Source organism: Vitis vinifera, chromosome 5, assembly GCF_030704535.1.
Source record: "Vitis vinifera cultivar Pinot Noir 40024 chromosome 5, ASM3070453v1".
Classification (NCBI taxonomy): Eukaryota; Viridiplantae; Streptophyta; class Magnoliopsida; order Vitales; family Vitaceae; genus Vitis; species Vitis vinifera.
Genome location: NC_081809.1, coordinates 699,510 through 720,818, shown reverse-complemented (window position 1 = coordinate 720,818; position 21,309 = coordinate 699,510). Strand labels below are relative to the sequence as shown.

Sequence of the window (21,309 nt, the reverse complement as noted above, 5' to 3'; positions counted from 1 at the left end):
GGAGCCTTGGGCTAATTTGGTCTTGGCCATGCCAAAAGAAGTCGGGAGTCAAACCAGGGTCCTCGTATTTGGGCCGGACATGATGTGTTGACCCAGTGCATGAGAAATATTGGTCCAAGTCCATCTGGGTCCCAACGGCCAAATTGCAGTCCAAGGCGTGAGAAGGGGATGGCATTGCTTGAATTTAAAAATGATAAAAGAGAAATCAGAGATTCTATTGTCGTTAAACCACATCAACCTGATGACATGGTCTAACAAACCACAAGAAGGGTGGTAGTGGACAACTGTTATTGTGCCCGTTACAACTACCCCAAGCTTGTGAATCCATGATTCATTCAGCATCCCATTTTGCTACCCAGACATCACATAACTATTTTGAAATAGGGCACAACACCCACATTCCCCTCAGGCTAAGTAAATATCTAGAAGATGATAAAATTTGTTGATCAAACCTTAAACTAAAAAGGACTAATAGTATACATGTCAACCATTAGCATATGGGAAAAAAGGCAGCCAAATTCTGTAAGCTGCCAGTTTACAGTATTAGACAAACATATCAAATATACAAAATATCCCCAATTTTTCATCATCATCATCACCATCTCTGCTTAACAAGCTGCATTTGCTGATATTTTCAGTTTATCAACCTTAATAGGCTAACTCCTAGCTTCACAAAATCATTCATACAGGTTATCATTGGAAAGCCCTGCCAGTTGCACTGGAATATCACATATTCCACACCTCTTACCTTAAAAACACTTCCCCAGCACATCTCAACAGCCATTAACTGACTATTATTACATTGCCATCATCCTTCTGCCTACCGTGCCCTCATGAATGTGAAGAAGTAGAGCATTTCTGGCACTTCTTTAATCCAACATAAGGCGTGCCACCAGATAAAAGGAAAAGGCATATATAGTAGGCCTGAGGCTGTGAAGACACAGTGCTCTATGACTGACCAAAAATCTAAAACATTGGGGGACAATTGCTGCATATGTGCAATGGGCTTCTTTTCCAAAACTAGAAGTATGGATCCCTTTGCATCCTAAAAAAACGAAACAGAGTCTGACTAGGAAAAATTCTCTCTATCTCACCTCCTATATGAATTGTGGGACACAAAGAACTGGTAGTCAGGATGATTAACTTGCAAACTTCTGAGCCAATTATCAGCAGCTCGCAATAGAGAATTGGCCTTTGGACATTCATTGACTCCATTGTGATTCCAAACAGAAACTTTGAACTTGTAGAAAGCAAGCCCAAGGATGGATAATGACAGCTTGAAGGGCATGCCAGCACCATGGACCTCCTGAACACTTGACCCACGAAAATCCAGCCAATCAGTGTTTGCACCTGTCTCAAACAAGATGGAAATTCTATCACAACCTGCATGCAGAAGCAGATGAATTCATGCTCATGCATGTGCACATGTACATGTACATATAAACAGAGGATGGGAAAAAGAGAGATACTTTGGAAGGGTGTTGACAGGGAATGAAATGTTAAGAAGCAGGCGTCCAGATTCTGTAGAGTTGGACCCATGGGTATCCTATAAATGGGGTACCTACATCAAGTACCCAAATAAAAACTGTAAGGTTAATAATTTCATTGTATGGTTTTCAGACTAAGAATCATTTTTAATAGTAAATCACAATCACCACAGGGACATTACATACCAAGCCACAGAAACCCAACTTGAAGGCAATAGATCACAGCTTCTGTATGTCCTTAGTTCTGGAAACTTAGATGCAAGAACTGATATCTGTTGGATGCAAGGTGATGCATATGTTATAATGATGAAAAATCTTTGCAAGGGAAATATAGAATCTCCCAGTAGATATTGAACTTGCCTTATCAGCCAAAGGTTCTCGACCATATGGGGAATCCTGCTCCAAGTACTCAAACAAAAGTAAACCTGGAGGGTTGGAAACCTCGCCCTCACCACTTGGTGAACCCATGAAGGGTTTATTTCTCAGAGAGAGTCTATTCATATTCTGGGTATTCACATCTGCAAGTTTCTGTTGGCTCCAAGGCCCCTGAGCAACACTATTGGCACCTCTTTCTACTCCATAATCAGCACTGCCGTCACTACTTGTTTCCCTGGATGATTCTGCATCACTCTCTTCACCAGGTCGCCTGTCACAAAATGGAAGAAAGAAAATGAAATACAATTAGTGGACCAATAATTAATTGATTAATCTTAATCTTCTCAACATGATTGAACCTTTTCTCTTCCAATAGTTACAGTGAACATAGAAGCTACATTCTGTTCAAGTAGTATAACATTTCACCTGGGTTACAAGTTACATCCTGTTTCAAGTATAACATCTCACAGGGGTTATGAACAGGAAAGTATAGAGGAAATAATGATGATCTCCATCAGGGTGTGACACCAGCCAATGTGGCGTTCAAAGGCAAGGATTAACTGAACATTTTGAGTATCAGCCACCAAATGCCGATCCACAATGAACACAGGATCGCAGACGAATGTGTCACTGGAGAAGAGGAGCTCTTTATTCCTTGCAATGTATTTTACAATTGTACTGGACATTTAATACCCAAACTCTGGGCAGTAGGATGTTAAACAGCTGCAATAGTGTCTGAAACAGCGCTTTGGAGCACATTACAGGTAACGTATGTTCCATATAACTTATTTTTTACTGAGCTTATTTATCTTTTATTTTTATCTCCCAAAATTAATGTATTTGAGTTTTATCTGAAACCAACTCCTATGACTGGTGTGAGGATCGAATGGAGGCAGCAAGGGTGTTGGCCAGAGGTTCTAGGAGGTTCAGGGAAAGACTTCTCAGTTTGGAAAGGTGGAGACATGAGACTGGGTGTGAGGTGAAGGAGGGGTCTTGCAAGGAGGCGTGGGTGAGAGTGTTGGGTCTTCCTTTGCATTTGTGGAGCCGTGAAGTCTTTATTAAAGTTGGGGACTGTTGTGGAGGTTTCGTTGCAGTGGATGAAGGCACGGTGAACTCGATTCAACTGTAGTGGGCTAGGATCCTAGTGAGGTTGAATGGGAGAAGTCTACCCGCCTCATTGCAGCTAGTGGTTAGGTCTTCGAGCTATTCTATCCAGTTGTGGTCACGTCCCCCCGAAATTTTCCAAGGTTGTTCCGAGGAGTTGCAGCAATGGGTAGCCAGAGTTGGAGGTCAGGGGTGACAAGGGTGGTGGATCACACGCGAGTACAGTTGTGGAGATGGACATACCTCTGTTGCCGGTAGGGAAGATGCGTTGAACTCTAAAGGGAAGAATGGCCGTTTTGGTGAAAGTTCGGACTGCTGCGTTCAAAAAGTTGTTGCAGGTGGGGAAGAATTTGGAGGTGGTGGCAGGGAGAGTTCAGTTGGTAGGAGGGACTGCTTGGAGGAGATTGTGGGCTTGGAGTGGGAAAATGGGCAATTGTGGGATGCCATCTTTGTTGCAAAAGGCCCATAGGGTGAGTGGGCTGGCTGTTGGAGAAGATGGTGGGTTGGGTCAGGCCCAGGGGTGTGGCCTTTCTTTTATTAGGGAGGAGGTTTTTGGGAGGATGGTTAGCCCTTTAGGGATTCTTGTCGAGGGTGATTGTGCAGTAGAGACTGTCCCGACGGAGATGATCGGTCGCCTTCGGCTTGGATTTCAAGCACCAATGAGGCTCTCTAGGCTGAAGCGACAAGGTACACCTCTTGTTCCTCTCATTCTTTGGTGCTTCAGGGGATGCGGGGTTTCTCTTCTTCTTCTCCTTCTTGTCGGAAAAGGGTTGCGAAAGGGGACTGTAGTCTTGTTTCTGGCTTGGGGACAGAGGTGGTTGAAGCATATGTGAGTATTCGTCCTCTAAATGTGGTTTTGGTTGACAGGAGTTCTACGGCGACCTCTTCTGGGGAGGAAAGGGCTCTGGTTGTGGTAGGTGAGGCGAGCCTTGAGGAAAGGGACAACTTAATGAGGCGGCTTGAGTGTGGAGCGGAGGCAATTGAGGAGTGGACAAGTTAGTGACTTTTTGGGCATGCCGACCACGGGTTTTGAGGAGGAAATTCTAGCTTTATTCAAGAAATGGAAATTGAGGAAATAACAGAAGGACAAGTGGTCTGGGTCGAAAAGGGTTAAGGTTGATTCCTCAAGGTTTGAAAGGAAACTTAAAAAGCTGGAGTGTTCCATTAATTTTAAAAGTTCGGGAAGTGGAAGAGCTCTTTCCCGAGAGAGTGGGGGTTCAATTTTTGTGGGTAAATGAAGTTAAGAATCCTCTCTTGGAATGTGAGAGGAGCAAATGATACCGATAAAAGAAGGATTATCAAATCCACAGTCAAGGCTCAAAAAGTGGATTTGGTTTGTCTCTAGGAAACCAAAATCTAAAGTCTGTCATGTAGTTTGGTTCAATTTTTGGGGGTGGGCAAGTTCTTGGAGTGGGGCACTCTTAATTCTCAGGGTATGGCAAAGGGGGGGTGTTCGTCTTTTGGGATAGTAGGGTGTTAGAGCTTAATGGAATGGAAATTGGCCATTTTTCGATTTCTTGTCGGTTTAAGAATGTGAGGGATGGCTTCTGTTGGGAGGCTTAGGAAAGATTTTTGGGAGGAGTTGGGGACCATTAGGGGTTTGTGGCAAGATCTATGGTGCATAGGAGGAGATTTTAATATTGTCAGATTTTCGAGCGAGAGGAACAGAGTTTCAAGATTGTCTTCAGCAATGAGAAGATTCATGGAGGTCATTGAGGATTTGGAATTGCGGGATCTCCCTTTGCAGAGGGGAGAGGGGAGAGGGGGGAGAGGGGGGGGGGGGGGGGGGTGGTCTTTCATGTGGAGGGGTGGTTTGAATAATCAGTTACAGTCGAGGTTGGATTAATTTCTAGTTTCTGAGGATTGGGAGTGCTATTTTAGTGTGTAGTTCAGTGTCTTCTTTCCAAACTTGTTTCTAACCACTGTCTAATCTTGTTGGACGACAAAGGAGCGAGGAAAGGTCCTTTCCCATTCAGATTCGAGAATATGTGGTGGAAGGAAGACGATTTTAAGGATTTGTCAAAGAGTTGGTGGATGGGTTTCCAGTTCAAAAAGGGTCTATTAGTTTCACTCTATTTGAAAAACTTAGAGCGCTTAAGGCTAGCTTTAAGACTTGGAACAGAGAAGTGTTTGGAAATATCTTTGCTAGAAAGGAATCAACCATAAAGCATATGGTGTTTTGGGATTCTGTAAAAGGAAAAAGGGTGTTGTTTGCAGAAGAACAAAGTCTCAGGAAGCAGGCTTTGGAGGAGTGCAAGAAGTGGGTGATAATGGAAAAGACCTCTTAGAGGTAAAAGTTTCGAGTGTTATGATTGAGGGAGGGAGACAAAAATATTGGCTTTTTCCACAAAATGGCTATTGCACATAATAGAGGCAACTCTATGGTGAAGATCAAGATAAATGAGACTTGGGTAAAGACTTGGGTAACGGAAGAGTGTGACATCAAAGAAGGAGTGATTAAGGTTTTCCACTCTCTTTTGTCTGAAGCAAAGGAGTGGAGGCCCAGATGCAAAGAGCTGCAAGTTGGGGTCCTTAGAGGGGAAGATGCAGCAATGTTAGAGACTCCTTTCTCTGAGGAAGAGGTTTTTGGTGCTCTCTCGAACCTCAATGGAGATAAAACTCTTGGTCTTGATGGTTTCTCAATGGCGTTTTGGCAATTTAGTTGGAGTTTTCTGAAAGAGGAAGTTATGGGGTTCTTTAACGATTTTTATGATTGGGGCAAGTTTGTCAAAAGCATTAATGCCACTTTTCTGGTTTTAATTCCTAAGAAAGAGGGAGCTGAAGATCTTAAGGACCTTAGCCCTATAAACTTGTTGTGCAGCCTTTACAAGTTGTTAGCAAAGGTGCTAGCTAATAGGCTTAAAAAGGTGGTGGGAAAGATAGTTTCCAAGTCCCAAAATGCTTTTGTGGAGGGAAGGAAAATCCTAAATGCTTCTCTGATTGTGAACGAGGCTATTGATTCGATGCAAAAAGGCGGGGGCGGTGGCATCCGTTGTAAGCTGGTTATTGAGAAGGCGTAAGACCATGTAAATTGGAGTTTTCTTCTTTGGTTGTTGGAAATGATAGATTTTGGAGCTAAATGGATCAACTAGATCCAGTGATGTATTGGTACCGCCAGTTTCTCTGTCTTTATTAATGGAACCCCTTCCGGTTTCTTCCAAAGTTTTCAGGGCTTGAGATAGGGGGATCCCTTATCCCCTTACCTTTTTGTGATTGTCATGGAGACTCTCAGTTGCTTGTTGAAGAGAGCGAGGGAATGAGGGTTTTTTCCAGTGTGGCGGTTTAGTGGTAGAGGAGGTGTGGGAGTGCAGATCTCTCACTTGTTGTTCGCAAATAATACTTTAGTCTTCTGTGAGCCTTCTCTTGTTCAGGTGTCCTACTTGAGTTGACTTCTTATGTGGTTTGAAGCCATGTCAGGGTTAAGGGTGAATTTGGACAAAAAAGAGCTCATTCTAGTGGGGAGAGTGGAGAATGTAGAGGAATTGACTATTGAGTGTGGTTGCAAGTTTAGCACGCACTCATCTTCTTACTTGGTCTTCCTTTGGGTGCTCGTTTTAAGGATGTGGCAGTTTGGGATGAGGTTAAGGAAAGGTTGAGGAAAAGACTTTCCATTTGGAAAAGACAGTATATCTCCAAAGGGGGCAGGTTGACTTTGATTCGAAGCACTCTGTCCAGTATGTTTATTTACTGCATGTCCCTGTTTTATATGCCAAGGAGTGTGAGTCTGAGATTGGAGCAAATCAAAAGGGATTTTTTTTAGGGTGGTGGGGCCCTGGAGAGGAAGCCCCATTTAGTAGATTGGTCTATTGTTTGCTTAGATAAACGAAAGGGTGGTTTGGGTGTGAGGAATTTGGCGTTGTTGAATAAGACTCTTATATGCAAATGGAGTTGGTGTTTTGCAGTGGAGATGGAGGCCTTGTGGAGGCAAGTTATGTGTGGGAAGTATGGGGAAGAAGCGGGCGGTTGGCGGTCTTGTGATGTGAGAGGTAGTTTTGGGGTTGGTCTATGGAAAGCTATTAGGAGAGTTTGGGATGTAATGGGCAACAATATGTGGTTTATTTTGTAGGGAATGGTAGGAGGGTTTGATTTTGGAAGGACAAGTGATGTGGAGATGATCCTTTGTGTATTTCTTTTCTCTCCTTAGTTACTATTTCCTTGGCTAAGGAAGCCTGGGTGGAGGATGTGTGGAGCCACTCTGAAGGGGGAGTGTGGGCTCCTAGGTTCTCTAGGCGGCTTAACAATTGGGAAGTGTTCGATGTGGAGCGTTTTCTCTTAAGGCTACAAGAAAGGAGGGTTTATAGTGATGTGGAAGATTAAGTAGTTTGGACAATGGTAAAGGACGGAAGATTTTCTGTCAAGTCTCTCTATAAGGCTTTAGAACTAAAAAGACTAGGGGATTTGGAACTCTTTGGTGCCTCTAAGGGTGAGTTTTTTTAGCTTGGGAGGCTACGTGGAAAAAGGTCTTAACCTTGGATCGTATTCAGAGGAAAGGGTTTCCTTTGGCTAACAGATGTTATTTGTGCCTTTTAGAGGAAGAGTCTATTGATCACATCCTCTTGCATTGTGAGCTGGCAAGAAGTTTATGGAATTTACTTTTTTCCTTTTTTGGGGTGTTGTGGGTGCTCCCATATTCAGTTAGAGAGGCGTTATTGGGATGACTTGGGTCTTGTGTGGGAAAGAAGAGGAAGAAAGTGTGGCTTTCAGGTCCCTTGTGTTTTTTATAGATAGTTTGGAAGGAAAGAAACAGTAGGGCTTTTGAAAATGAGGGGCATTCAGTTCAAGGGTATAAATATTTTTTCCTGTGTAATCTTTGGGCATGGGCTAAGGGTTTTCTTTTTTTTACTTTGCCCCCCCTTCCTTTGTGGATTTTGTAGATTGGTTAGGCTCTATTTAAGGGGTTCTTTAATCTCTTTTGTATACCACCGGTATACTTTGGGGCGCTTCCTTGATGTGCTTTTTTCTTTTTTAATATATTGCTATTTATTCATAAAAAAAGAAAGTCCTATGACTGGTGTAATTTAACCAATATGGAAATGAAATCCAGTCTGAAACCAACATCATAAACCAGGCTGTAGAATAGATTTAAGATTATTTTTTCTCATACAGGCAAGGCTAGAAAACCAGAAAGGGCACTAAACGTTCAATAAAATAAAGGACAAGTACCACTCCCCTAGACCACAACAAGAACACAGACAAGAAAAATAAAAAACCTCACACATGTTTTCTAAGTCCTGTCACTGTGCAAAAGTAATCATTCCAAGTCAAAACACTGCATATGGCTAGTGACTATCCTGTTTGTTGTTGCGAACAATGTCAAGCAGAGAAGTTATAGATAATGGTCTAACCCTCTTCAAGTATGTTTTCAAACATCAGTTCACTTAACACAAGAAGGAAATGCCTCAATATGCTTGATCAGAAAGTTCATAATAAATTTTCAAATCTTATTTTTTCTTTGTTGGAGGGAATAAAAACAGTAGTTTCTCCACTATAATGGCTGCCTAAGTACTAGATAATGGTCTAACCCTCTTCAAGTATGTTTTCAAACATCAGTTCACTTAACACAAGAAGGAAATGCCTCAATATGCTTGATCAGAAAGTTCATAATAAATTTTCAAATCTTATTTTTTCTTTGTTGGAGGGAATAAAAACAGTAGTTTCTCCACTATAATGGCTGCCTAAGTACTAGATAAGCTTTTGCATAAGGTAGGAAACGCAAGACGGGTAAGCCAACTTGAGCAACAGATTATTGATTTTACTTGATTTTCCTGTCAAAGCCAGGTTGGAAAATGGGGAATAAAGACACCTTTGATAGCCTTGGTTAGAGGAAAGCTTCTTAAAGATATTGGGAACATTGGTATTCTAACTCTGGTCTTAGACAGCCCTAGAGTCTCAAAGAAACCAATGCTAGAAGACACGTTCAAGATAAAGGTTAGTTAGAGGCAGAAACCAAAGTGAAGTGGATGAAGAAAGGGGATTCAAAATTCTAAGCATTTGAAATGCATGGGTAATGGTAGAAAAAAATAAGGTGGTACAGTTAGTACCCCAAGGTTTGGGTCCTCATGGAGAGTCCTAAGGGTTTGGCCATGAAAAGTTCCTCGGTAATAAAAAAAAAAAAAAGGTAGAAAAAAATAAGAATGCTGGGAATGAGGGGGCTAAGGGTTTGATTTTGCAAGGGTGAGCAACATGGTTGTAGTGCGATAAAAAAAAATGGTTGGAGTGCAATCGAGCAGGAAATCAAAGGGTGTATTTGGTAGCAAAATGTTCTCAATTTGAAAAATAAAATCAATGAACATGATAGTATTTTAACAGTTTTCAACGGTCAAATTGCTTGTAATATTGAAAATGTGAATATAATAATTTTAACATTTTTAGCGACTTATTTTCAGGAAATGTTTTGGAAACAATTTGCGAGAAAATGTATTTACCAAACCCACTTTTTGAATTTTCTTCATTTTTTTTTTTCCGTTTTCAAAAATAGAAAAGAATTTCCATTTCCACTGCTCAAGCCCTAAAGAGGTCATCTTCAATATGATCGAGAAAATTATAGGTCTCAATGGTTTTTCTTTCGGGTTACACCAAGAGCTTTAACTTACCTTGAGAAAGAACTTAATGAAAGTTCAGGAGATGCCATTATTAAAAGCATTAACTCCACCTTTATCAGTTATTTTTCACCAAGCCTTAGACCATGAAAATAGGTGGTTTTTAGACCATGTCCTCTTTAGTAAAGGTTTGAGCCTAAGAGAAAGTCGATGAAGGTTGTTTGTATGGCGTCAACATTTTTTTTTTTTTTTTTGATAAGTAAAGTATATTCAATCAAAAGGCAAGACGCCACAAAGTATACAGGGGGTATACAAGGCCTCTAAGCCTCAAAAAACAACAAAAACAGAACCACCTCCCATTAAGTGGAAGCCATCCATTCAAGAAATCCTATAAGGGAAAACGCCTCCTCACCTACATACAGTTTGGCCCAACTCCACAAATTACAAACAAAAAAATTCTTTAACTTCTGAACGTTCAACACCCCCCCCCCCCCTAAAGGCTAATCTATTCATTTCCTTCCACACCGTCCAAAAAATACACAACGGAATGGCTTCCCAAATCTTTTTCCTTTTCTTTCCCACAAACGAACCCCTCCAACTAACTAAAACATCCTTTACAGTTTCTGGGAAAACCCATTTCACATCTACTAAACCAAACACTATATCCCATAGAACTCTAACCACTGTACAGTGTATGAGTATATGATTTACACTTTCTTCCTCACAACCACACAGAAAGCAGCGATTTGGAAGTTGTAATCCTCTTCTTTGAAGTCTGTCCAAAGTCAGCACCCTCCCCCATGTCGCCTCCCATGCAAAAAAACAAACTTTAGTTGGCACCCTTGTCACCCAAATGCTTCTTGAAGGAAAGCTTGTACCCTCAGATCTCACCAGCAAATTATACGCTTCCTTTACCCTGAAGTGCGCCCTTCTTCCTTTACTCCACAGGACTGAGTCTTCTACCCCAGAGGGTTTGTGGCCCCTCAAAATTTGAAGAAAATCCCCAACCAACCCCAACTCCCAATCATTGAAATCCCTTAAAAAATTTAGATTCCAATTTTCGTGACCCGAATTTTGATCCCACATTTCCTCAACCGTTGCGTTCCTTTGAACTGCCATAGCAAAGAGATGAGGAAAACAATTGGACAACGTTGTCTCTGAACACCACACATCTGTCCAAAATCTGATTGTGTTGCCCTTCCCTACTTTGAAAATCATGTTATTCCAGCACCATTCTGATTCTTTCCAAATCTCCTTCCACACCCCTACTCCCACTGCCCCCATAGCCTTCTTTGGCCTCCACCCAAAATCCTCCTGCCCGTACTTCACCTTGATCACTTGTTTCCAAAAATTATCTTTGTCACAAGCATACCTCCATATCCATTTGCCAAGTAATGCTTTGTTCAACAAGGCTAGCTTTCTAATGCCTAGCCCCCCTTTAGCCTTATCTGTACATACCACCTCCCAATTAACCAAGTGAGTTTTCCCCTCCATATGTCCTCCTCCCCACAAAAAGTCCCTTTGCACTTTCTCAAGTCTTCTAGCCACCATCTTGGACATCCTGAAGATTGACATTTGGTAGATTGGCATGCTTGCCAAAGTGCTTTTTATTAAAGTAACTCTTCCCCCTTTAGATATATATTGCCTTTTCCAAAGAGCTAGTCTTCTCCTGACTCTCTCTTCCACCCCATCCCACATATAAGGCGCTCTATTGAGTACCCCTAAGGGTAGACCCAAGTACTGAGAAGGTAAAGAGCCCACCTTGCACCCTAGCTCAACAGCCAACTCCTCCATCCCCACCACCTCTCCCACTGGAATAATTTCACTCTTTGCTAGATTAATCTTTAGTCCTGAAGCCGCTTCAAACCAAAACAAGATCCAACTTAAATGAGTTAAGTGGTCCTTTCTGGCCTCACAGAATATGATGGTATTGTCCGCAAAGAACAAATGAGAGATATGCAATGGAGACTCACTACCGCCCCTTATGTTGCACCCTGATAAGAAGCCCCCCTCCACAGCTCTCCTAATAAGAACATCCAACACTTCCATTCCCATAACAAAGAGATAAGGAGACAAGGGATCTCCTTGTCTAAGACCTTTGGAGCTAGGAAAGAAACCTGCAGGCACTCCATTAACCATCACTGAGAATTTAGCTGAAGATATACAACTCCACATCCACCCCACCCACTTAGACCCAAAGTCCATTTTCTGCAACACCTTCAATAGAAACTTCCAATTGATACTGTCATAAGCTTTCTCTATATCCAGTTTGCATATAATACCCTTTTCTCTTCGTTTTTGCCATGAGTCTATCACTTCATTTGCTATTAGAGAAGCATCAAGAATCTGTCTTCCCCTCACAAAGGCATTCTGAGAATTTGAGACCACCTTACCAACCACTCTCTTCAATCTGTTAGCCAGCACTTTAGCCAATAACTTGTAAAGACCCCCTAATAGGCTAATAGGTCTAAAATCCCCAAGATCCTCAGCACCACATTTCTTGGGGATCAAAACCAAAAAAGTATTGTTAAGGCTTTTGAGGAAAGAGCTATGCTCATAGAATTCCTTGAACATTTCTATAATCTCCTCTTTAACAAACTCCCAACAACTTTGCCAAAAAGCCAGAGTAAAACCATCCGGATCAGGGGCTTTATCCCCATTCATCTCCATTAAAGCCCCCTGAATTTCCTCCTCTGTAAAGGGCCTCTCCAAAATCTCGGACTCTTCTTGACTGATCTGATCTAGCTGAAGACTCCCAATATCCGCCTTCCACCCCGAATCTTCTGAAAGAAGCTCTTTAAACGCATTAGCAATTCCTTCTCTAATTTCCTGCTCCTCTAGAAACCACTCCCCATTAATCTTAACTCTCTCCATACAATTATTTCTACGGTGAGCACTTGCCATACGATGAAAGAAACCCGTGTTTCTATCCCCCTCTTTCAGCCATATCTCCCTAGAAAGTTGTCTCCAGTGAGTTTCCTCCATAATCACCCATTTTTTTGTAATTTTCTTTTGCCTCTTTCTTAAGTTCTGATTCCTCCATAGTCAGAATTCTGTCATTTTCCTCCCTATCCCAAAATTCCACCTGTTGCAAAGCTGCAGATTTGTTGCTCTCCAGCTTACCAAATACTTCTCTATTCCACACTTTCAGCTTCTGTTTGATTTCCTTCATTTTAGTAGCCAACTTGTAGCTAGCACTACCCCTAACATCAATACCTTGCCACCAGCTGTGTTAGCCAGCACTTTAGCCAATAACTTGTAAAGACCCCCTAATAGGCTAATAGGTCTAAAATCCCCAAGATCCTCAGCACCACATTTCTTGGGGATCAAAACCAAAAAAGTATTGTTAAGGCTTTTGAGGAAAGAGCTATGCTCATAGAATTCCTTGAACATTTCTATAATCTCCTCTTTAACAAACTCCCAACAACTTTGCCAAAAAGCCAGAGTAAAACCATCCGGACCAGGGGCTTTATCCCCATTCATCTCCATTAAAGCCCCCTGAATTTCCTCCTCTATAAAGGGCCTCTCCAAAATCTCGGACTCTTCTTGACTGATCTGATCTAGCTGAAGACTCCCAATATCCGCCTTCCACCCCGAATCTTCTGAAAGAAGCTCTTTAAACGCATTAGCAATTCCTTCTCTAATTTCCTGCTCCTCTAGAAACCACTCCCCATTAATCTTAACTCTCTCCATACAATTATTTCTACGGTGAGCACTTGCCATACGATGAAAGAAACCCGTGTTTCTATCCCCCTCTTTCAGCCATATCTCCCTAGAAAGTTGTCTCCAGTGAGTTTCCTCCATAATCACCCATTTTTTGTAATTTTCTTTTGCCTCTTTCTTAAGTTCTGATTCCTCCATAGTCAGAATTCTGTCATTTTCCTCCCTATCCCAAAATTCCACCTGTTGCAAAGCTGCAGATTTGTTGCTCTCCAGCTTACCAAATACTTCTCTATTCCACACTTTCAGCTTCTGTTTGATTTCCTTCATTTTAGTAGCCAACTTGTAGCTAGCACTACCCCTAACATCAATACCTTGCCACCAGCTGCGTACCAGCTCTTTAAATCCCTTAGCCTTAAGCCACATATTTTCAAATCTGAATGGGGTCGGGCCTCGTCTTATCCCACCCCCCACTAGCATAATTGGGAAATGATCGGACACCGGACGAGGCAGCCTGCACTGGTTAATCCCACTGAATTGATCTATCCAGCTGGGAGACACCAGAAACCTGTCCAAACGAGCCCAAGATTGATTATGTAGACCCCCATTCCAAGTAAAATCTCCCCCCTGCAGAGGAAGATCCACCAGCCCAAGATCGTCCACAATTTCAGCAAAATTTCTCATTGCTGAGCTAATCCTCCTCTGCCCACTCCTTTCCCTTGAAAACAAAGTAATGTTAAAATCCCCCCCTATGCACCAAGGATCCTCCCACAGCCCTCTGATCGCCCCAAACTCTTCCCATAAAGCATCCCTCTCTACCTTAGAAAAAGGGTCATACACTCCCGTAAAAACCCATACATTTCCATCTTCTACATTGTGAAATCTGCAGGACAAGGTAAACTGACCCTCCTCCCAATCTAGCATGTCCAGAGCCCTTCTATCCCAGCATATAAAAATACCTCCCGAAGCTCCCTCCGCATTCACTGCTCTCCAGCCTAGGAATCTCCCGGAGCCTATACTTCTCGCAATGCTATCCGTCATACACTGCACTTTTGTCTCCTGAATGCACATTAAGTCCACCCTCTGATTTCTTATAAACGTCTTAATTACTTTTCTTTTGGAGCTATCATTTGCCCCCCTCACATTCCAGCTCAAAATTTTCACCTTCATTGGACAACTACAATTTGGCGCCCTTTGCCCTGTACCGAGCCTTTCTGTTTCAGCCCTCCCTCATAGTTTATGGAACATTCTAAACGTTTTAACTCCCTTTCAAATTTAGACTTTTCCAGTAACTCTTTGCTGTATATTTTCTCCCTTCTTTTCCTGATCTTTGTCAGAAAATTTAGGATTTCCTTCTCCAATCCCTCCGTAGGGAAGCCCAGAAACTTGCTGAATCTTGCCAAACCACTCTCTTCCCAGTTACCCTCCAGCTCACTTCTCACACCTTGAGCATCATCTATATCGCCTACCCCTTCCATCTCCCTACCTTTGTCACTGTTGCAGTGAATGCCTCCCAGTTCCTTACATTCCTTAATCCTTTCATTGCATGCCTTATACACTGTTAGCCATAGTGATTTATCGTCCCGACCCTCCTCATCCAAATCCCCAGAATGATCGAAAAACTCCCCCCCAGAGTCCGATCAAAAGGAAAAGAATTAAGATGAGAGTTCCCCATTTCCCTTTTCCCCCAGGAACCAATCCCCTTTCCATACCTCATTGATTCCTCCTCAAGCGCCCTATCCGTCACTGTCAGCCTCACCCCTCCTTGTAGCTTCCTAGTATCCTCATTCTCCCTCGCAGCAAAGAACTCTGCTTCTAGAGAATGACTGTGCGCAGAACCCTTCAAACTAAGGCCCGTTACCTCTTGAACTGCTAATGCCTTAGTGCCCTTCCTTGTTGTGCAGGCCGTTAAACAACACAGGCCTTTATTTGTCAGCTGGGCTAGAGACACCGCTGGACCTTTAGAATAGCAGCCCACAACTTCCGATGGGCCTTCGTCTGGGCCAACATCACTTACAGCCACCCCTTTATTTTTCAAGTCCATGGACCCAAACAATAGGCTAGGCCCGCCCTCCCTTCTTGTTTCCCTTGGGCCCGCGATTGGGCTTAAAGACTTCATATCATCAGATGAGACCCAATTACGAGTGGACGGGCTTAATTCTGGACTGGTCTCGATCCGACTCGACCAGCCCCCTGCAGCACCGTCCCATCGTCTGACGGGTGCAGCATCTCAAGCCTCCCGCTCCCCCAACCCATCATCACTCGCTGCCCCGCGCGTGGATCCTCCTCACCCCTAACCTTCCTGCTTTGACGATCAACTTCGTCCCTGCATTTCCTCCTCAACACCGGCCAACATTCCCACCATAGGGACACAACATAGCTTTCTTCCTCCCCTTCGATTTCCAACACGTTTGGTTTAGCTTCCCCTCCCCATTTCACTAGGATTCTGGCCCATTGGAGATCTCTCATCGATCTCGTATTTTCATCGGTGGTGATAAAACCACCACAGGCATCCCCCACTCTCCTCAAAATTTCTGGGCTCCATAACGAAATTGGGAGCCCAACAATCCTTACCCAGACGTCCCTTCTCTCTTCCCCCTCTGCCCAACATCCGCTCCTAGGGCTCCAATGTTCCAACCTTACCTGGGTTCCTTCCCACGCGCAGCTCCCAGAGGAGACGACTCGTCTGGCCTCTTCCAAATCCTCAAATTCCAACAGCGCTTTCCTCTTGTTCAACTTAGCCAGCCCTAGGTTACCTTTGAGGTCCCAAGACTTTGCCCTGAATTTCCCCCACTTCTCAATATCATCTTCCCCCCCCCCCCCCGATCCATCTCTCCAGCTCGCTACAGCACAATTTTGCAATTTCCTTTTTAAAACTTCTGACTCCTCTTTGTTCACCTTTATTGCAACAGCATTTAGGTTACCCGTCGGCGACTTTCTCACCATTGTTGCATATGACCCTCCCATAGCACCTTTCTCCACAACCTTTCCCTTGTTTATTTCAGGATTTTTACCAAAAAACCCTAACACCTGTTTGAGCTTCTCCGCCATGATCGTCCACCCCTTCTTATCCCTACGACCTCTCGGGAGGAAGATGCAGAACCTTTTCCCCTCTACATCAGAGACCCCTAGGCGAATAAACCCCCCCGCTCTGTTTGTCCCCCGAATCATAGAGTACACTCGCCCCTGCTCCTTCCATTCCCTTCCCCATCTAATTTCTTTCTCACCCTTGATACAGAGGTTCAACCCTTCCAAGAAGAACGTTAAACTCTCCGCTCCCAGTCGGACCCATGACGAGGCCCCTCCCTTCTTCTCCACAATGCATCCTTGGATCTTTCCTCTTCTATCTTCCACCGCAATCTCAAACTCCTTAGACTCCACTGTAAACCTACTCTCCTTCCTTCTGATTTGCGACGCCGATCTCTCCTCCTCCTCCTCGCCATCACAATCGCCGTCGCCCTCTTTCTCACCCTCTCTCGCTCTCTCTCTCATCTATAGAAACCTGAAATATTATTATCTAGAAAACTGTAAAAAGAAGGATGAATGGAACAAAGGGAAAAGGAATAATAAAAAACGCAGCTCCGTATGGTGTCAACATTAATCATAAACATTTTATATGCTTGCATCCTTTTCACAGTGTAGAATTAGTGGCTAGCTTTTATGTTAGGTAGGTCTTTCTTTTTGAGAAGGTTAACTAGATTTTCGAACTCCGTTAGAAAGAATCTGTGGAAGATTCAATGGGTTGAGACTACTTTGATTTGATAATATGTGGTTAGAAGATGTAGGCTTTGAAATCACTGAAACAATGGAGGGAGAAGGTGGCTGGTAGAACTCCTAGTTTCGGGTTGGCCCATAAGTTAAAAGCTTTGAAAGAGGATTTAAAAAAAATAGAACAAAGGTTTTTAGGATTGTGGTTACTGAAAAAACTACGCTTCAAGGACATAAGAGAGTGAGACACAAAGAAGGGTGTTGTAGGCCTTCTGGAGGAAAAGGTGGTTTTAGGAGCTTGGAGAGAGGGCATTAAGGATCTCAGTCAAGCAAGAGAAGATGACTTGGAATAAAAAGATCAAGAGCCTTTTGATTTACAGAGGGTGATAGTAGCACTAAAATTTTCCATCAGCTAGCCAATGTACATCAAGGGCAAACTCAATTGGGATTCAAAAACGGGGGAGTTAAAATTCTATTGAGAAAGAGAATATACTAGACATCTTAACGTTTTCAAAGGCTATATGAAAATGACTGGAGGCCAATACCAAGGCTTGATGGAGTAGTGTTTATGTCCATTGAAACAAAAGATAGGATTTGGTTGGAGGACTTTCTCAACAGAAGAGGTTTTATTTGCTCTAAGTGATAGGGTAAATATCGTACTGAACAGCTTCCTAGCAAAAAAATTAGGGGACTCTGGAGAGGGGACATGGTGAATCCATTAGAAGCCTTTCCACCTTTTTGTATTGCTTCCAAAAGCAGAAGAGCTGAAAGACACTAGACCAATCAGCCAGTTGTGAGCGTGTACAAGTTAATTGCTAAGATCCTCAGAAAAAGAAGTAGAAGGAAGTTTTAAAATCTCATAATGCTTTTGTGGTTAGACATAAGATTTTGTGGTTATTTGCTCTAAGTGATAAGGTAAATATCGTACTGAATAGCTTCCTAGCAAAAAAATTAGGGGACTCTGGAGAGGGGACATGGTGAATCCATTAGAAGCCTTTCCACCTTTTTGTATTGCTTCCAAAAGCAGAAGAGCTGAAAGACACTAGACCAATCAGCCAGTTGTGAGCGTGTACAAGTTAATTGCTAAGATCCTCAGAAAAAGAACTAGAAGGAAGTTTTAAAATCTCATAATGCTTTTGTGGTTAGACATAAGATTTTGTGGTTATTTGCTCTAAGTGATAGGGTAAATATCGTACTGAATAGCTTCCTAGCAAAAAAATTAGGGGACTCTGGAGAGGGGACATGGTGAATCCATTAGAAGCCTTTCCACCTTTTTGTATTGCTTCCAAAAGCAGAAGAGCTGAAAGACACTAGATCAATCAGCCAGTTGTGAGCGTGTACAAGTTAATTGCTAAGATCCTCAGAAAAAGAACTAGAAGGAAGTTTTAAAATCTCATAATGCTTTTGTGGTTAGACATAAGATTTTGTGGTTATTTGCTCTAAGTAATAGGGTAAATATCGTACTGGATAGCTTCCAGGCAAAAAAATTAGGGGGCTCTGGAGAGGGGACATGGTGAATCCATTAGAAGCCTTTCCACCTTTTTGTATTGCTTCCAAAAGCAAAAGAGCTGAAAGACACTAGACCAATCAGCCAGTTGTGAGCGTGTACAAGTTAATTGCTAAGATCCTCAGAAAAAGAACTAGAAGGAAGTTTTAAAATCTCATAATGCTTTTGTGGTTAGACATAAGATTTTGTGGTTATTTGCTCTAAGTGATAGGGTAAATATCGTACTGAATAGCTTCCTAGCAAAAAAATTAAGGGACTCTGGAGAGGGGACATGGTGAATCCATTAGAAGCCTTTCCACCTTTTTGTATTGCTTCCAAAAGCAGAAGAGCTGAAAGACACTAGACCAATCAGCCAGTTGTGAGCGTGTACAAGTTAATTGCTAAGATCCTCAGAAAAAGAACTAGAAGGAAGTTTTAAAATCTCATAATGCTTTTGTGGTTAGACATAAGATTATGGATGTTTGTTCTGATATCTAATAAGGTTGCACCTTTTCTATAAATTCCACTGATGTGTGTATGTGTAAAATTTTCTGGATTTAATTGTTATATAACATTTATCTAGGCCTCACATGGCAGTAAATTTTTATTTTTGGTCAATGAGACAATAAGATGAGTTATAGATGGGAAAAATAGCTAAATCTACATAACTCAAAACAAAGCCTTAATAGGCCTATACATAGTGAATGATAAGAAACATCAAAGATGAGAAACAGACATATAGAAAATGTATTACAGCCTCCACAAGTCATTTTCCATTTCAATGATGCCCTCAGGCAAGAGTTCTTTCTAAAAAGTGAGTGCATTAACATAACAACAAACACCATATAGTAGAAACTGAAACAATACATGGCTAAAGAAGGAGTGCAAGTGTAATGAGAAATGGAAGAGTCCAAATGTGAGGTGATCCTTGTAAACCTAATCAATTTCACTTACAGACCTAATAATAAAAATTCAACAGTAACTTCCATTGACCCAACAAAGAGTTGCAAGTTGAAATCCAAGAATGACACAAATATCTTATCGTTGCAAGGATTCAACTCAAAATAAAACCAATCACTAAAATTTTCAATTGGAACCTCTAGGAAACAAAAGTGGGGATATTAAACATAAGGAAAAACCAATAGGATGAAAATGGAAAAACCAATCATTAAAAAGACTCACCTTAGCCTGGGGGAGGGCTTTGATGGGTCTATATAAAGTTGAATGCCAGACAAGTAAGGCACATAGTACTGCACAACGGATTCACTTCCATTCAACAAAAGAGGAACTCCCGCTCCATATGCACTCCACTCCTTGAACGATTCCCATAAGTCCCCAAGGATGAAGTATGGATGAAACTCTGTTTGATGATTTCTCCATCCCCTCATGCTCGTCTACAGTTCACCAAATAAAAGCCATTTCTTCACAAAAATGAACAGAAATAAAAGACATTCAAGCAAAGATACATACCTTTGGTTGCCTGGAGAAAGTAGGAAAAATGAAAAGAAACTGAATTCTGACTTCAAGATTTTCATCATTGAACCAACTTAAAACCTTCGCTTAGTTGGCTCTAATCAAACTTCTAATCCCGTTCTATGTAAATCAAAACAGCTCAAGCACATAATTCAAATTTTCATTTTATTTTCTGTGTCTTCTTTCTCTCGGCAACCAATTTGGTTCAAAAAGTAGACTATCAGAGAAACCTATTTCCGAATCCCAAAATGTCGGTTGGCTGGCACCCTAGGAAAATGGTAGCTAGTAAAACTATATTTACTGATTGATGTAAAACATAAAATTCAAATTTTAAAAGTTTTCTGAGCAACCAAACAGAAAAGCGAAGAAACCCTAGCTTCCACTTTCCGGTACCTTGGGGAAGTGCTGCGCCGGAACCACCGGAGTGGTGTACTCCAAGAACCGATCCAAATTGGTGGAATCGCCGAGTCCCTGGTGAGAAACCGAACACGTTGATGAGCAATCATCGAGCTCGGTTCTGCTCTCCGGCTCGGCTGCAGCCTTGTGCTTCAACGGCTTCTGGACCTGTTGCCGATGCACCATCTGCTGCTGCTGCTGCTGTTGCTGATGCTGATGCTGCTGCTGTTGCTGCTGCTGCTGCTGTTGCTGCTGTTGCTGCTGTTGATTTCTTCTCACGGCGGGAGGGTCGTAGAATCGGTGGCCGTTGCGGCTCCGGCTGATCGAGACTCCTCCCTGACCAGACATTGCTGCGAAATCAAGGGAGTAGATTGGTGTGGGCACAAGAAACAGCGTCGTTTGTCTGAGAAGTGACGTTGATGGATATAGAGATGGAGTTTCTAGGGTTTTGGAGGCCGCAATGGAGTCTCAGAATTGCCTAAATTGAGAGAAAGAGATTCGCAGCGGAGATCTGAGGAACCAAGGGTCCAGAAGCCTCTAGAAATCGGCCTCACCTTTATTTCTCTGTGCCCGTTCGAGACGATTCCTGCTCCTTGTGTTTAATTACATATTTGCCTAGCAACCACCCCCTGTATAGTTTACATATAAGAAGAAAAATGTTGTTAAAATCTGGTGAAAAATATGAAGAAAAATTAGATATAAAAAAATTATCTAAAATTTTATATTGTAAGAGAATTAGAGAAAATTAAATTACTAAATAAGATAAATTTATTAAGATTTAACCTATTATTTTTATTTTCCACTCTTTTCTTCCATTTATTTTCTTGCTATTTTTCTCATACTTTATCTCAAATTTTTATCATATGTTTTGGCCTAGAAAAATATTAAGAAAAGAAAAAATATTTACAAAAATAATTTTCTCACATTTAATTTCCTATTAATAATATAAAAAAAACCTTAAATATACTTCAAAAAAAATATGAAATTTAAATTTATTTTTTATTTAAATACACTTCTTGAGTTTGGTTTCATTAATTTCCTATATATTTAAATAATACTAAATTACTTCATGTTTTCATGT

The 21,309-nt window shown here is 41.9% G+C and overlaps 1 protein-coding gene across 3 annotated transcripts; it reads right to left on the bottom strand.

Annotated features, from left to right (window-relative positions):
- Positions 1-453: 453 nt before the first annotated feature.
- On the bottom strand, positions 454-20,845 carry LOC100258588 (uncharacterized). Of its 3 annotated transcripts, none has more exons than XM_010651247.3 (6): positions 20,226-20,845; positions 19,542-19,753; positions 1,848-2,133; positions 1,674-1,759; positions 1,470-1,561; positions 454-1,350 (listed from the first exon to the last, which is right to left on the bottom strand). In XM_010651247.3, exons 1-6 carry the CDS (start codon positions 20,574-20,576, stop codon positions 1,091-1,093), a joined length of 1,287 nt encoding a protein of 428 aa, XP_010649549.1. In that variant the 5' UTR covers positions 20,577-20,845; the 3' UTR covers positions 454-1,090. The 3 variants fall into 3 exon arrangements, with proteins under 3 accessions (XP_010649549.1, XP_010649548.1, XP_059592683.1); XM_010651246.3 differs by having other exon boundaries at positions 454-1,383; positions 20,226-20,840; XM_059736700.1 differs by having other exon boundaries at positions 454-1,561; positions 20,226-20,840.
- Between the last annotated feature and the right edge of the window lie 464 nt (positions 20,846-21,309).

Excerpts from the sequence above, each read along its gene's own strand:
- LOC100258588 (XM_059736700.1), bottom strand. The coding sequence starts at position 20,576 with ATGTCTGGTCAGGGAGGAGTCTCGATCAGCCGGAGCCGCAACGGCCAC. Across the intron at positions 1,760-1,847 it reads GAGAACCTTTGGCTGATAAG|ATATCAGTTCTTGCATCTAA; the intron begins GCAAGTTCAATA and ends TGCATCCAACAG. Across the intron at positions 1,562-1,673 it reads AGTTGGGTTTCTGTGGCTTG|GTACCCCATTTATAGGATAC; the intron begins GTATGTAATGTC and ends TACTTGATGTAG.